The sequence below is a fragment of the Macaca mulatta genome, chromosome 4 (genome assembly GCF_049350105.2).
Source record: "Macaca mulatta isolate MMU2019108-1 chromosome 4, T2T-MMU8v2.0, whole genome shotgun sequence".
In the NCBI taxonomy this organism is placed as follows: Eukaryota; Metazoa; Chordata; class Mammalia; order Primates; family Cercopithecidae; genus Macaca; species Macaca mulatta.
The window spans coordinates 70,160,145-70,174,869 of NC_133409.1; the positions used below are offsets into that span (position 1 = coordinate 70,160,145).

At 41.6% G+C, this 14,725-nt stretch overlaps 1 protein-coding gene across 2 annotated transcripts in view; it reads right to left on the reverse strand.

Moving 5' to 3' along the window:
• Window positions 1–14,725, reverse strand: part of RMND1 (required for meiotic nuclear division 1 homolog) — a 47,746-nt gene that overhangs the window by 32,384 nt on the left and 637 nt on the right. Inside the window, exons 2-3 of one of the 2 annotated variants that reach the window (XM_028846745.2) lie at window positions 9,642–10,159; window positions 687–916 (exon numbers count right to left, since the gene is read on the reverse strand). In XM_028846745.2, the coding sequence (XP_028702578.1) occupies window positions 687–879 (193 nt within the window). In that variant the 5' untranslated portion in view covers window positions 880–916; window positions 9,642–10,159. 2 annotated transcript variants of the gene reach the window in all.

The following is a 14,725-nucleotide window of genomic DNA, read 5'->3' on the forward strand; positions in this document are numbered from 1 at the left end:
GAGCTGGTAAATTTTTTTTAAAGGCTCTCCCCATGTCTATCAACTTCATGGTTCTTCTATAAGACTAAAATAACGGGCTGGGTGCCGTGGCTCAAACCTGTAATCCCAGCACTTTGGGAGGCCAAGGTAGGAGGATCAGATGAGGTTGGGAGTTCAAGGCCAGCCTGACCAACATGGAGAAACCCCGTCTCTACTAAAAATACAAAAATTAGCCAGGTGTGGTGGCGCATGCCTGTAATCCCAGCTACTCTGGAGCTGAGGCAGGAGAATCGCTTGAACCCGGGAGGCAGAAGTTGTAGTGAGCCAAGATCCCGCCATTGCATTCCAGCCTGGGCAACGACAGCGAAACTCCGTCTCAAAAAACAAAAAAAAATACATACACACACACACAAACTAAAATAACTTCTTAATGTGCTAGAAATGAAGTAGTATGACCTCTGACCACCTCAAGTAATAATGATCCTATAAATAATGCTTAATAAATCATACTGATTTTAATGAGAAGTTCTCTGTACATTTTCATTTCTTAACTTTGTCATCTGTATAAAGAAATTCAACATCCACTTTTATGATACAATCCTTTCAAAAGAAAATGAATTGCAAACAAATACATACTTAAGATAGTATCATAGGAAAATTATCCAATACATTTTAATATACTTGGCCCCAGGTTCAAGAAGAAGTACCTCTAGGCAAGTTTGTTACTTCAACATATCCGTGGGAGGCCAGATCTTGAGACAGATTTCCCAGATGATACTCATCTGCCGTTGCAAATGCTGTGCAGTGCATTAGGTCCTGTTCCAGGGAGATGAGCACAACATGGGTTACCAAGAGGCTGAAGCATCTGTGATGGCTGCTGAGCACCCTATGGGACTCCATTCTGCAAAGCTAGAACTCCAGAGTTTTCTTCAAACATCTCCAAGGGCGATACAAGGGATGGGATGAAGATGAAGAGAACCAAGTTACTGGGAGACAAATTTCAGTTCAATCTTCCAAAGCACTTGCTCCCTCCCACCAGGCAAAAAGTTGGAATGGGTTATTCTGAAAGGCAAGCCACTCTCAACTGGTAGTGTCTCAAGCACAGATTGAATACAAAATAGAGATGATTAAGGCATCACATGGGTGACTGGATGGAATGATAGTTAAGTCTCTCCAACCCTGAGTTTCCATGAGTCTTTTTCAAAGCAACGTTGGTATTTGAGGTCATTTCCTAATTTGTAACTACTCTTGTACAGCAGATTCCTTTAAATCACCAAAGGAATTACAGTATTTTTACACTAGTTAACATCAAACAAAAAGGTCTGTACATCTGAGCATGTGTCTTGGTTTGCTTAGTACTTTGGTTCATGCCTCATCTTGCCTGTGTACATATGAGGAAAGATGGTAAGAACTATGGCTCAATGCTGTTTTTTTTCAAATTGTAGGTCACAACACATTAGTGAGTTCTGATATCAGTTTGGTTGGCCCAAAACAGCTTTTTAATAAAACTAAATAGAAAAATATTACAGCACATTATTCACAGGAAATGTTATTTTATGAAGTTTTCTGTCACTTATATGTATGTATCTACTCTAGGTCGCTATGTATGCAAAATGTTAAATATATTTCTATGAGATGTGGTCAATAAAGTTTGAAAGCTATTGGCGTAAGAGTTAACATTTTAGGCACAGAAGTTGGTTACAATTTTAAAAGAATATCAGAATAGCAATAATGCTTACTTTATGGGGTTGTTGTAAAGTTTAAGTAAGCTAATAAGCATAAACTGCTCCGCATTGTGGCTAACACAAGTGTTCAACGGTTGTTAGATTCTAGTTGGCCAAAAGAAGTTTATGAGTCATTAAATCAACATTTATTCTTAGGACTTACTCATCTCAGCTCCCCAATTCTTTTCCGTTCTGTATATTCCTAGTAAGAAATTCTAGAGAATATATATTAATTCATTCCTTCCTCCCACCTACATCCCGCAACTCCTGGCTCTTTCTCATGAAATGACCTGACCCCATTTGCTCTTCCTCAATCCGTTCCACAGCTCTGATGTGTGGTTTAAAGGTAAAAGAATAACAGAGAACCTGAGGATCCATGCAAACTGAAAAATCCAAAATCAATAAAGTATCTACTCATAAGCAAAATGAGACGAATTCAATTAGAAAAAAATAGAAGTCAGACAAGCTGAAATTACTGGGGAATGTGGGGATAAATGGATGTAGTACCCTGATTATGAGCAGAAAACTGCTAATTCCTTCCAAATTAGCTAATTCCCATAGTCACATACGAAAGTAGGAACACGGGGATACACAAATAAAAATGTATCAGGAGTTACCAGAGTATAGGGAACAGGCATATGCTTAAGGTTTAGACCTGTGAGCACTAGTTCTTTTTAAGGCTCCATGGAGTTAAAAAGAGCTGACATGCTATGTCTGTAGAGCTGAAGCTAGCTGAAAGAAAGGAACCCTAGCAAAGGACATCAGGCGAGACATGGGGCAGGCTCCACACTCTGCAAGACCTGACAAATTCACTCAAGCTTGCTAGGTGAAATCACAGTATGTTAGGTTGGATGTCAGAATTACTTCTGTGATGGCTAGAGCTCATGTGCTTAGTTTAGGCTGAAGTGGGAAGAGCAAGAGGCAGAAAAAGGAGATAAGAAGGTCATAAGGTAGTCCACTGAAGGATCTTCCTATAGCTGTACTGAAAATGGTAGAGGCTGTCTTTCGCTAGAATCAGAGTTGCAAACTGGCAGCTTGGAGAACCATCTAACTCAAGAGCTGACCTACATCACGTTTCTAAAATTTGAATTGACTTGTCAACAATAAACTGAGAGATTTCACACAAAAATCCAGATTTCCACCATCTTCTGACCGAGTGGAAGATCTGGCAGGGGGTCCCAGGGTCTCCAGCCCACACCCTCCCTGCCTCTCCCTGTTGTCTCACATCTCCTTCTCCATCATGTGTTACTGGCCAAGCCCATCTGCGCTAAGAATGTGTACTACTTTTTTTTTTTTTTTTTTTCCCCAAAAATATTCTTGGCCAGGCGCAATGACTCACGTCTGTAATCCCAGAACTTTGGGAGGCTGAGGCGGGTGGCTCACTTGAGGTCAGGAGTTCGAGACCAGCCTGGTCAACATGGTGAAACCCTGGCTCTACTAAAAATACAAAAATCCAGCCGGGTGTGGTGGCTGGCACCTGTAATCCCAGCTACTCAGGAGGCTGAGGCAGGAGAATCCCTTGAATCCAGGAGGCAGAGGTTGCAGTGAGCCAAAATTGCGCCACTGCACTCCAGCCTGGGTGACACAGCAAGATTCCGTCTCAAACAAAAACAAAACTTTATGTTCCTTTATTGGAGCAAAATTCCAGATTGATATACAGTGACGTATTTACTAAACAGAGACCTGTGCAGAAATTACATACTATCTATGTAGATAGGTTGTTATACTTTGCCTATTGATGGAATAGGTCCATTTATCAAGTTTTATACATCAAAAAGCTTTGACTTTCACCAGGCTCTCCATTAATTCACCTTTGAAAAAGTGGCATTTAATTTCAGCTACTATATTTTACAGCATAAAAAGTTTATGCATTAGAGTGCTTCTCTGCAAAATGGCATGTTGCAGACAGAGCCGAGTCCATCATCCCACCCGGATTGACATAGTCACATTTGAGAGCTTTACACCAGAGAGCCAGGACAAAGTTACTCCTAACCAACACAGACTTCCTACTCTCAGAGTTTATTTTCTTGGCCATATTTTATAGTGCCAATGAAGATGTGCCAGCAAGCATCCCATATACAGCTTGGCATTAGAGTACAAGGTCTGTTTGATGGTGGTGGCAGGCACTACTATTTTACTCTATTTTTTTTTTATTTATTATTTTTTGAGACGGAGTCTTCCTCTGTCGCCCAGGCGGGAGTGCCAGTGGTGCAATCTTAGCTCACTGCAACCTCCACCACCTGGATTCAAGCGATTACCCTGCCTCAGCCTCCCAAGAAGCTGGAATTGCAGGCATGCACCACCACACCTGGCTAATCTTGTATTTTTAGTAGAGATGGGGTTACGCCAAGTTGGCCAGGCTGGTCTCAAACTCCTGACCTCTGATGATCTGCCCAACCCGGCCTCCCAAAGTGCTGGGATTACAGGCGTGAGCCACCATGCCCAGCCAGGCACTATTATTTTAAATCAAGGTAAAAGGCTAGTTTTAAAAACTGCCACTTGGAGATAAAAATAAAGGGCACAATATATTCAGAACTGAGTTTTGGGCAATCTGGTATCCCAAATTATGTGAATATTCAGACACTAACAGCAAATTGAGAACGTGTACTATTTTCAACTCTCAAGGACGGGACAAGGCAAGTCAATCACTATTTTTATGAGAAAATATATTCTAAGCTCCAAATAGATTATGAATAAATCTTTAAACACAATCTGTTTTCACTTAGCCATCCTAAGCATCTTTGTCGTAGGTTTTCCAGACTGTCAACCATCCCCTTTCCTCCTCTCGGGATCTCCCATTTAGTTTGGCTGAAAGTTTTATCCATCCAATGTCACTCAGCTTATATGGTTTGCCACGCTACTTTCTGTATTCTTAAACTTCTTAGCTCTTGAGTCTTAGTTGTGTGCTTCTTCTATTAATAGAAGAACCTGACGTTTTAGACATTTTGTTTTGGTTTTATTTTCTTTGCTTTTTTAATTGTAGCCTATTTGGTAAAAGGAAAGAACCATAGAATGTCTTTTTTTTTTTTTTTTTTGAGACGGAGTCTCGCTCTGTCACCCAGGCAGGAGTGCAATGGCCGGATCTCAGCTCACTGCAAGCTCCGCCTCCCGGGTTCACGCCATTCTCCTGCCTCAGCCTCCCGAGTAGCTGGGACTATAGGCGCCCGCCACCTCGCCCGGCTAGTTTTTTGTGTTTTTTAGTAGAGACGGGGTTTCACCGTGTTAGCCAGGATGGTCTCGATCTCCTGACCTCGTGATCCGCCTGTCTCGGCCTCCCAAAGTGCTGGGATTACAGGCGTGAGCCACCGCGCCCGGCCAGAATGTCTTGTCTGCTTTTTTTCTTCCTTATTAAAGATGCTATTGTTTTCTGAGCAGCTTTCATTTTTATATATCTTTCTCTGGATTTTTATAGTGAATCCTTATTAAGCATTAGCTACATATACATGTAAAGCATATTTTGGATTTCAGGATGGGGAGCTACAACTTGCTCTTAAATAAATGTGTCAAACCAACCTATAATACTTACAAGATTTAGGGCTTCTCTATTTCAAAATGTTTTTAAAAACCCAAAAAACAAAAACCCAAACCCCCAATATTTTAGTATGTTTTGTTTTTCTGGTCACAGAAGACACGGTCCAGCAGATGGGGCTAGAAATCTATATATGATTCTTGTTTCAGAAGCATCACATGCTCTGATCAGAACATTTTGTAAAAAATTGTACTTTCACTTACACTGTATTACTGAAGAAAATTGGTGTATTACAGCAATGCTGCTTCTATAGTGATTTGGTCTTTGTCCTTGGTTCCCAGTACAGACTCCTAAAACCCCTGTAATTTTCTAAGTGACAGAGGCATTTTTGGTTGTAGTATTTGCTCTTTGCCTTTAGTTACTAACACAGAGCTTCTAAATCCCTTGGAATTTCATGAGTGATGGGAACGTCTTTTGTTTTAATGAGGTGACTCCCAGTGTTCTGGACAGCTTCAGGATGGGGCGTGGTTACCAGAAAGACCAAACTTTGATTAGAAGCTTAGAACTTTCAACCCCACCCTTAACCTCTAGTGAATGGAGAGGGGCTGGAGATTGAGTTAATCATCAATCACGGTTTACACAATGAAACCTCCATAAAAACACCTGAACAACGGGGTCTGGAGAGCTCCTGCATTGATGAATGCATCCATGTGCCAGGAGGGTGGCACAGCCCAATTCCACAAGGAACAGAAGCTCCTGAGTTCCAGGCCCTTCTAAACTTCACCCTGTGCACCTCTACATCTGGCTGTTATTTTGTATACTCTATAAAAAACCAGTAAACGTAAATAAAGTGATTCCCTGAGTTCTGTGGGACATTCTGGCAAATCATCAAACCTGAAGAGAGGGTGGTGGTCATAGAGCTGGTTGGTCAGAAGCACAGGTGTCAACAGGGAGGGCAGTCTTGTGGGGCTGAGCTTAATTAACTGGGGTCTGCACTAACTCTGGCTAGTGCTGGAATTGAACTGAATTGCAGGACACCTTGTTAGTGTCTGGAGAATTGGAGAACTGGCTGGGAGGAGGAGGAAAAGGCTCCCATATATTTGATGTCAGAGGTACTGTGAGTACATAGATCATATTAAGGAAAAATGCCTTTTCTCCTGCAATGTACTCATTGGAGATGAAAGCTATAAAAACACAGATACATTTTATGTTACCAGTATTATGCTTTATCTTTTAAGTTTTTTTTACTACAATCTATAAGAAATCATTATACATAGTACATATACACATCTATGCTCACACACCAATAATTGCCACAATAGCTTCACAAACCAGTATTTACCTTTATCATGAGCAATGTATTCTGTTATTTTCTATTTCATTTTTCAAAAAACATGGTTAATAATCCACTAGTGATTCCATAACACACTGTGCTATTAGCCTGAAAACATTCTCCCTGGTATCAGGCTCCACACCACTCAGACCTGCCATTCCCATCCTCTGGTGTTCTCTTCAAAGACTGGGCATTAATAAGCACTGCTATGATTGTTTTCTCGTTTGTTTAGTGGGTCTTTAGTTACTAACACAGAGCTTCTAAACCCCTTGGAATTTCACGAGTGATGGGAACATCTTTTGTTTCAATGAGGTGACTGTTTAGTGGGTCTCCCTCGGTCGCCCAGGCTGGATGGAGTGAGGTGCAGTCATGACTCACTGTAGCCTGGAACCCCCAGGCTCAAGCGAACCTCCCACCTCAGCCTCTTGAGTAGCTAGGACTACAGGTGTGCACCACCAAGCCCGGCCAATTTTTTTTTTTTTAAGTCTTTTAGAAATGGGAGTCTTGCTATGTTGCCAGGCTGGTCTTGAACTCCTGGCCTCAAGTGGTCTTCCTGCATCAGCCTCCCAAAGCACTGGAATTATAGGCATAAGCCACAGGACCCACTATTGCTTTTAGGAACTGTAAGCCAAAGGGATGTGGGTTGAATATCTCAGATGATGATCGCTGAAAATGAGACCAGGTAAAGATTTAATTCGAACAGAGAGGGTGACTGAAACCATTCAGCCAACTCCAGATGCATGTTGTTCTGCAGAGCTGAAAAGATGAGCTCAGTGCAACTATGGGAACAAAACAAAGTCCACATGCTTTTGACACAAAGCAGAGGCTTTTCCTTGTCTCAGTCAAGAGTGGTATAAAGGGTTTACCACTTTGATGGTATAAAGGACATAAAGGGTTTACTACTTTGATGGTATAAAGTGGTATAAAGGGTTTACCACTATGATGGCCGTATGAAAATGGAGTGGCCCTCAATTTGTGGCAGATGAAAGTCAGGCTTCGGTCCCGGGGACATATTACCTAGTCATGCCAAGACTGCTTTCTCTATGAAAAATAAAATCTTCAAAAAATGGTGTTCCAAAATTATATTATCTCAGATCACTTTAGAAACATATGATTTTCTTCTTTTTTCTAAGACAGAGCCTCACTCTGTCACCTAGGCTGGAATGCAGTGGCGCGATCTTGGCTCACTGCAACCTCTGCCTCCTGGATTCAAGAGATCCTCCTGCCTCAGCCTCCCGAGCAGCTGGGATTACAAGTGTGCACCACCACCATGCCTGGCTACTTTTTGTATTTTTGTAGAGACAAGGTTTCACCATGTTGGCCAGGCTGGTCTCAAACTCCTGATCTCAAGTAATCCACCTGCCTTGGTCTCCCAAAATGTTGGGATTACAGGTGTGAGCCACCGTCCGGCCAGAAACATCTGATTTTCTATTATATTCCTGTGCTTTCAGAAGGACAGCATACGGCTTGTTTTTGCCAAACTCCAACTGAAGTCATTGTCTATCGTGTTACACAATGTCTCCTGTAACAGAATCCATGAAATAACTCCTTCATTTCGGTGCTGGAAAAAGTTATTTCTCTGAAGATATTTTTATGTTTTTACTCTGCCCTTTCCCACAATAAAAAACAACAAACAGTAAATCCCAGGAGGATTTCCTCTTTTAATTACCGGGCTTCTCAAAACACAATGTTCAATAAATTATTCATTTCAGGTACTTCATAACATTTCTCTGTTCATGTCAACTATTTGTTCTAATATGCAAAAGTATTTATTATCTCATTTGAAACTATGTTGAATGTTGAAAATCTACTTCAAATTCTTTCCTGGAAGGAAGTAGAAAAAAAAAAAAAAACCTAAAGAAAAATAAGATATGGTATTTAGGAAAATTGCTTGCAAGTCTAAGGATGGCCCAAAGAAATAGCCTAGGGACATCTCTGACTGTATCAGCTTCTTCCTAAGAAACCCGACGCACTGTGCTGTTAGATGTTACAAATGAACACAACTGAGCTTTCTCTTTTTTGGATCTGCCATGAATTCAGGTTTTTACACTTAATGTCATCTTGGACACTTAAATACTGAATTTCCCAGGTTACCCCAAAGCTCCAGCAAAAGGAAAGGTGGAGCAGTAGCCGCACAACACTCCATCCTTCACATCCTGGGTTCAGAGAAACCACACAAGAATTGAAAGCATTCCAGAATCCAACACAAAAACCATTCATTAATTCCTAGCTTCCGAATCAGAGGATGAGTAAAGGTATGTATGTATACCTTTCCAAGGGGTGTCAGCTACACAGTAATAAAAACACGGCCCAAATTAAACAGGCTCAGGGGCTACTTTTCAGAACCAAGACTTGAAGACAGACATTCTAACCTGTTTTCTGATAGATTCAGAAGTCTTCATCAAGTTTAAAGTATCTTTAATGTTGATGACTATTGGCATTAAAGATCCTCTTGCCTCTTTTCAATCCTTTCCAATTTAATAAACATGTAAGTACAACATACAGTTCTAGGTATTATGCAAGACACAAAGGTTACTAAGGGCTTGATCTCGACCCTTAACCTGTTATTGAAGAAGAAATGCAAATTGTAGCAGAAAAATTCCCAGAAACTCCTTAAGGATGAATAAAAAAAATAACCCCTTAAACCTCAGGAGGATAAAAAAACAAGGCCCTCCTCCCCTGCAGCTTTTGGAGGCTACCTTACCATGTCATTTCACCGACCCATGCAACTGCCACAGCCTAATAAAGGCTTATCTGTCGGCAGTTACTTTTTTTTAATTTGATGAAGAATTTCTAGTTTGATTTTTTAATTTTTTTTTTTAATTTTTTTTACAGTCCCATTCTTAGACTGGACTTAATATCGGTCCTCTTTTTCAATTTCCTTAGACCAATACCAAATCTTTTATAAACTATATTTTCATGTTTTATTGTATTTTGTTTTTATATGTATCATTAATTGTTAAAAATTAAGATTTTGAATCCCTTTGGATATTTATTAGGCTTCAAAGATCTTGATGAGGAAGTCTGAGTGACTGCCAGTTCTCTGACGTTGGTGGTAAGGCTGGGGTGCAACGCACACTAGTTTAGCGTGAGCAACGATCACTAAGCACAAGAGCCACGGCCACCCCTACTTTACCTCATTCACGGACAAAACTGGAAGGTTGGTCCTGGATGGCTGTCTGGTCCTGGATGCTTTTAGTGGTCTCTTGATCTGTGGGAAGTCTTGTTTTGGAACAAATGTTTCCGTTGATATAGATGAGAAATGCCTCTTTAATATTTTTATAAACCATTTAGAACCCAATAGATGTGGTTTATGGGTCACTCTCCTGTGAGTACCAAAGGATTTCATGGTTGGAAGGTGTGCCTTTTCATCTTGGCAACGAGCAGCATTTAATGGAGAGAGCAGGCTTGTATTGGATTTTTTTTGGTTCATTTCCAGGATCTGAGACTTATTCAAACCACCAGATGTTTTATCAGGAAGGAAGAAATCCAAGTTTTGACATACTGTCAGTGTGCTGCATGTTGTATTTTCAAATTCCTTAAGTGGTTTTAACATTAGATGACTGATTCTTCGGCACTGATGTGCTTTTGATAATATATGATGAGATCCGGCCACGGCTCTGAGGAGTGTGGCTGGCATTATCACGTCCCAAGCTAAAAGAAAAGGAATTCAAAGTTCAAGTTTTAAAATTAACGCTTAAAACATATATAATATTTCCCTAGGTAATAGGCATGTTTCTGTAAAAAAATTTGTAAAACAGATACATCCTAATTCTAGCAAAAGAACAAGGTTAAAAAAGTAAGTACAGTGTTTCTGCCACTTTGCCTTTATCAACATTTGGCCTTCTTCCTGGAAGATTACAAGATTATAAAGCTACTGACATAACAAGAACCTTAAAAAAAAAAAGTGATGGGACCACTTCATTTACTTCATTAGCATATCAAGTATATAAAAATCTGTACTGGCCAGGCACTGTAGCTCACACTTGTAATCCCAGCACACTGGGAGACTGAGGCAAAGGGATTGCTTGAGTCCAAGAGTTTCAGACCAGCTGGGGCAACATGGCCAAACATTATCTCTACAAAAATGACAAAAATTTAAAAATTAGCTGGGTGTAATGGCAGCTCAGGCCTATAGTCGCAGCTACTCACAGGCTGAGGTAGGAGGATCACTTGAGCCCAGGAGACCGAGGCTGCAGTGAGTCATGATTGTACCACTGCACTCCAGCCTTTTTTCTGCCTCAGGGAAAAAAAAAAGAATCAGGAAAGGCTCCCAGAAAGATCTAAGCTGATTCTAGTAGGGGAAGGTGCTTTTCAGCTTGGGGCTGGGCATGGGAGTGCATGAGGCACATCAGATACACACATGAACCTTCCAGACAAGGTAAACAGAATTTCCCCCTTATTTACAGTACGAAATGTGTTATTTTAAAGTTAGCCTATAGTAGGCCACACACAGTGGCTCATGCCTGTAATCCCAGCAGTCTGGGAGGCTAAAAGGGTGGGGGGGGAAATCTCTTGAGGCCAGGAGTTCAAAACCAGCCTGGCGAACATGGCGAAAACCCCTCTCTACTAAAAATACAAAAAAAATCAGCCAGGCATGATGGTGCGTGCCTTTAATCCCAGCTACTCAGGTGGCTGAGATACAGAATCGCTCGAACCAGGGAGGCAGAGGTTGCAGTGAGCCAGGATCGCTCCACTGCACTCCAGCCTGGGCAACAGAATGAGACTCTGTGTCAAAACAAACAAACAAAAAAGTTAGACCGTAGTAATCAATAATTCTTTTTTTAAAAATAACACATTAGGTGCTAGAGATACATGAATCAATGATCTCAGAATTCAAAGTCTAGCAGAGGAAAATGAATGAGATGCACAAATTGCTCTTTTCCAGAGAAAGGAGCATGTGAAGAGTGTGGCATTGTCACAGAGGTGACATTTGAACTGAGTCTTGAAAGGGCAGAAGGATCAGCAAGTCAAACACTTCAGGCATGGAGTCCTATTTATCTCCCTATCTCAGGGGAGGTAGGAGTGAGCTGCAGAAGGTAAGGACCGAAAAAGAACCGGTGACCAGATCACCAGAGGATCTATAAAGTCATCCCAAAGAGTTTCTACAGGTGGGGAGAAAGCTGAGCTTCTAACTCTGAGAGTCACATAGTCAAATGTATGTTCCTGAAACAACTTTTTGGTGATGATGTGCAGGAGGAAACGAGAGAGACTCTAACATCACTCTGAGCACTTTCTACATGCCAAGTGCTCGGCCTCACCTCATAATGATCCCATTTCACTGATTAGGAAACTGAGGTTTAAAGAGGCTAAGTGCTCACCATTAAGAAGCTGCAGAGACGTAATTAACGTAAAACCCAGGCTTTCCCAATTCCAAAGTCAACACTCTTACCCACTACCTTTTATTTATTTATTACCTCTCTCCAGGATAAGGACAAAGATGATTCACAGTGATACTTAGGAGGTAGAACCTGCTGCTTTCAAAATCCCTTCAAAAGCCGGTATTCTGTGTTTCATTCTAGTCCAATTGGCTACTGCAGTTCACCTTTGATTAGTACTATTCCATTCCAGTTGAACCACTTAATTTTGAAGAACCTAACTATAAAATATTTTAGAAATGTGTCCACAGTCCTGGATTCTTTCATTATCTTTGAGGAAATTCTTTTTTTTTTTTTTTTGAGATGGGAGTCTCGATCTGTCACTCAGGCTGGAGTGCAGTGGTGCCACCTCAGCTCACTGCAACCTCCACCTCCCAGGTTCATGTGATTCTCCTGCCTCAGCCTCCTGAGTAGCTGGGATTACAGGTGTGCGCCACCAAGCCCAGCTAGTTTTTGTATTTTATATATATATATATTTATTTATTTAGCAGAGACGGGGTTTCACTATGTTGGCCAGGCTGGTCTCCAACTCCTCACCTCAAATGATCCGCCTGCCTTGGACTCCCAAAGTGCTGGGATTACAGGCGTGAGCCACTGCACCTGGCCTCTTTGAATAAATTATTTACCTCAAAACGCTATTGACTACCTTAATATGGAGGCTACATGAAGCACTATTACAATGTATGTAAAAGTTACAGGTAATATTATTGTTGCAGTAACTTTCAATGGTTTCTATATCCATGCTGATCAGTGGTGGGGATGATTCTTCCAAAACCCTGGCCCTGAGTTCCCTAATCTCCCTTCCTGAATGGTCCTGTTTTTCACTTTTCCTCAGCCACTCATGCCCATGGTCATTATCCTGTAACCTGTAAAGTAGCCACTAGACAACCCACATTGCTATTGAGCCCTTGAATTCTGGCTAGTATAAATTGAGCCTCAATTTTTTAATAAGCAAAATATCTCAACTCTTCTATCAATTATTTGTTGAAATAATATGTCTGGGTATATTGACCTAAATAAAATGCATTATTCAAATACATTTTAGCTATTCTTTTTTCTTTTTTGATACAAAGTTTCGCTCTTGTTGCCCAGGCTGGAGTGCAATGGCGGGATCTTGGCTCACTGCAACCTCCGCCTCCCCCGTTCAAGCGATTCTCCTGCCTCAGCCTCCCGAGTAGCTGGGATTACAGGTGCCTGCCACCATGCTTAATTTTTTGTATTTTTAGTAGAGACGGGGTTTCATCATGTTGGCCAGGCTGGTCTTGAAATCCTGACCTCAGGTGATCCACCTGCCTTGGCCTCCCAAAGTGTTGAGATTACAGGTGTGAGCCACCGGACCCCATCCCATTTTTATCACTGCACCTTCTAGAAAGCCTAAGATTACATTTGTGCCTTACGTTGTTTTTTTATCAGACAGGCCCTACTGTCATTATCAATACATCGGACCTCCTCACCTCAATTTCATCCATTCTACTCTCTAAGCACCACCTCCTATCTTTGCATCTCACTCCATTACCCAATTCCAACAATTCTTCAACACCAACAGGACCCACGAGTCAATGATCCAACCACCTTTTCGCGGTCTCTCACTCCCCATGACTTCACTTCCTCCATATTCAGTTTAAACTCCATGGTCTACCATTCTAATCTCTCTCTTATACCCCTGGAATCCCTTGCATCCCTTTCTTCCCAGTCTTTCCCATTGACGAGCAGTAATTAGTATCTTTATAACTGCTAAGCCAAAAACGTGGAGTCCACTTTGACTCTTTATTCTCCATATCCAACCTGTCAGTAAATCCCAAGGGCCTTCTAGGGACCACTGCCCATCATCAGTAATACTACTACCTAATCCAAACTGCTATCCTTCTCATGGATTATTATAATAGCTTTAACCAGTTTCCCTGATTCTGTTTTGGGCCCCCTACAGTTTCTTCTCAACACAAGCAACCAAAGTGATCCTTTGAAGTCAAATCTTAGCGCAAAATGTGGCTATGGCTTCACGGTTCACTTAATAAAAGCTGAAGCCCTCCGACCAGGCGTAGTGGCTCACGCCTGTAATCCCAGCACGTTGGGAGGGATCACTTGAGGTCTGGAATTCCAGACCAGCCTGGCCAACACGGTGAAACCCCGTGTCTACTAAAAATACTAAAATTAGCCGGGCATGGTGGCATGGGTCTATAATCCCAGCTACTCGGGAGGCTGAGGCAGGAGCATAATCGCCTGAACCCGGGAGGCGGAGGTTGCAGTGAGCCGAGATCGCGCCACTGCACTAAAGCCTGGGCGACAGTGCAAGATTCCGTCTCAAAAAAAAAAAAGCCAAAGCCCTCAAAATGGCCTGCATGGCACTACATTCTCTGGCCCTTTATCAGCACTCCGACAGCTCTCTCCTTTGCTTATTTTGCTCCTCATTCTAGCCTCTGGATCTTTGCACTTGCTGTTCCTTACGCTCTTCTCCCAGGGATCTGAAAGGCTCACACCTTCACCTCCTTCGGAGGTTTGCTAAAATGTCTTCTACCCAGTGAAGCCTTCCCCAACCACTACATTAAAAACACACAACCAGCACCCGTTCTCTAACTTCCTCCACTTTGCATTTCTCCATTGTGTAACATCACTTACATACCTTTAATTTTTAGTTTATTAATTCATACTGCAAAACAACTCAGTTCTTATCATGTGCCAGCCATTGTGCCTAGTTGCTGACAATACAGTTGAAAATAAAATAGACAAAAATCCTATCTTTTGAATCTTTTGAACCTTACATTGGGAGTGACAGGCAAAAACAAGGTAAATCAGTAAAATACGTGAGACAGAACGCTAAAGGAAAAAAAAGGAAAGGGCTGAT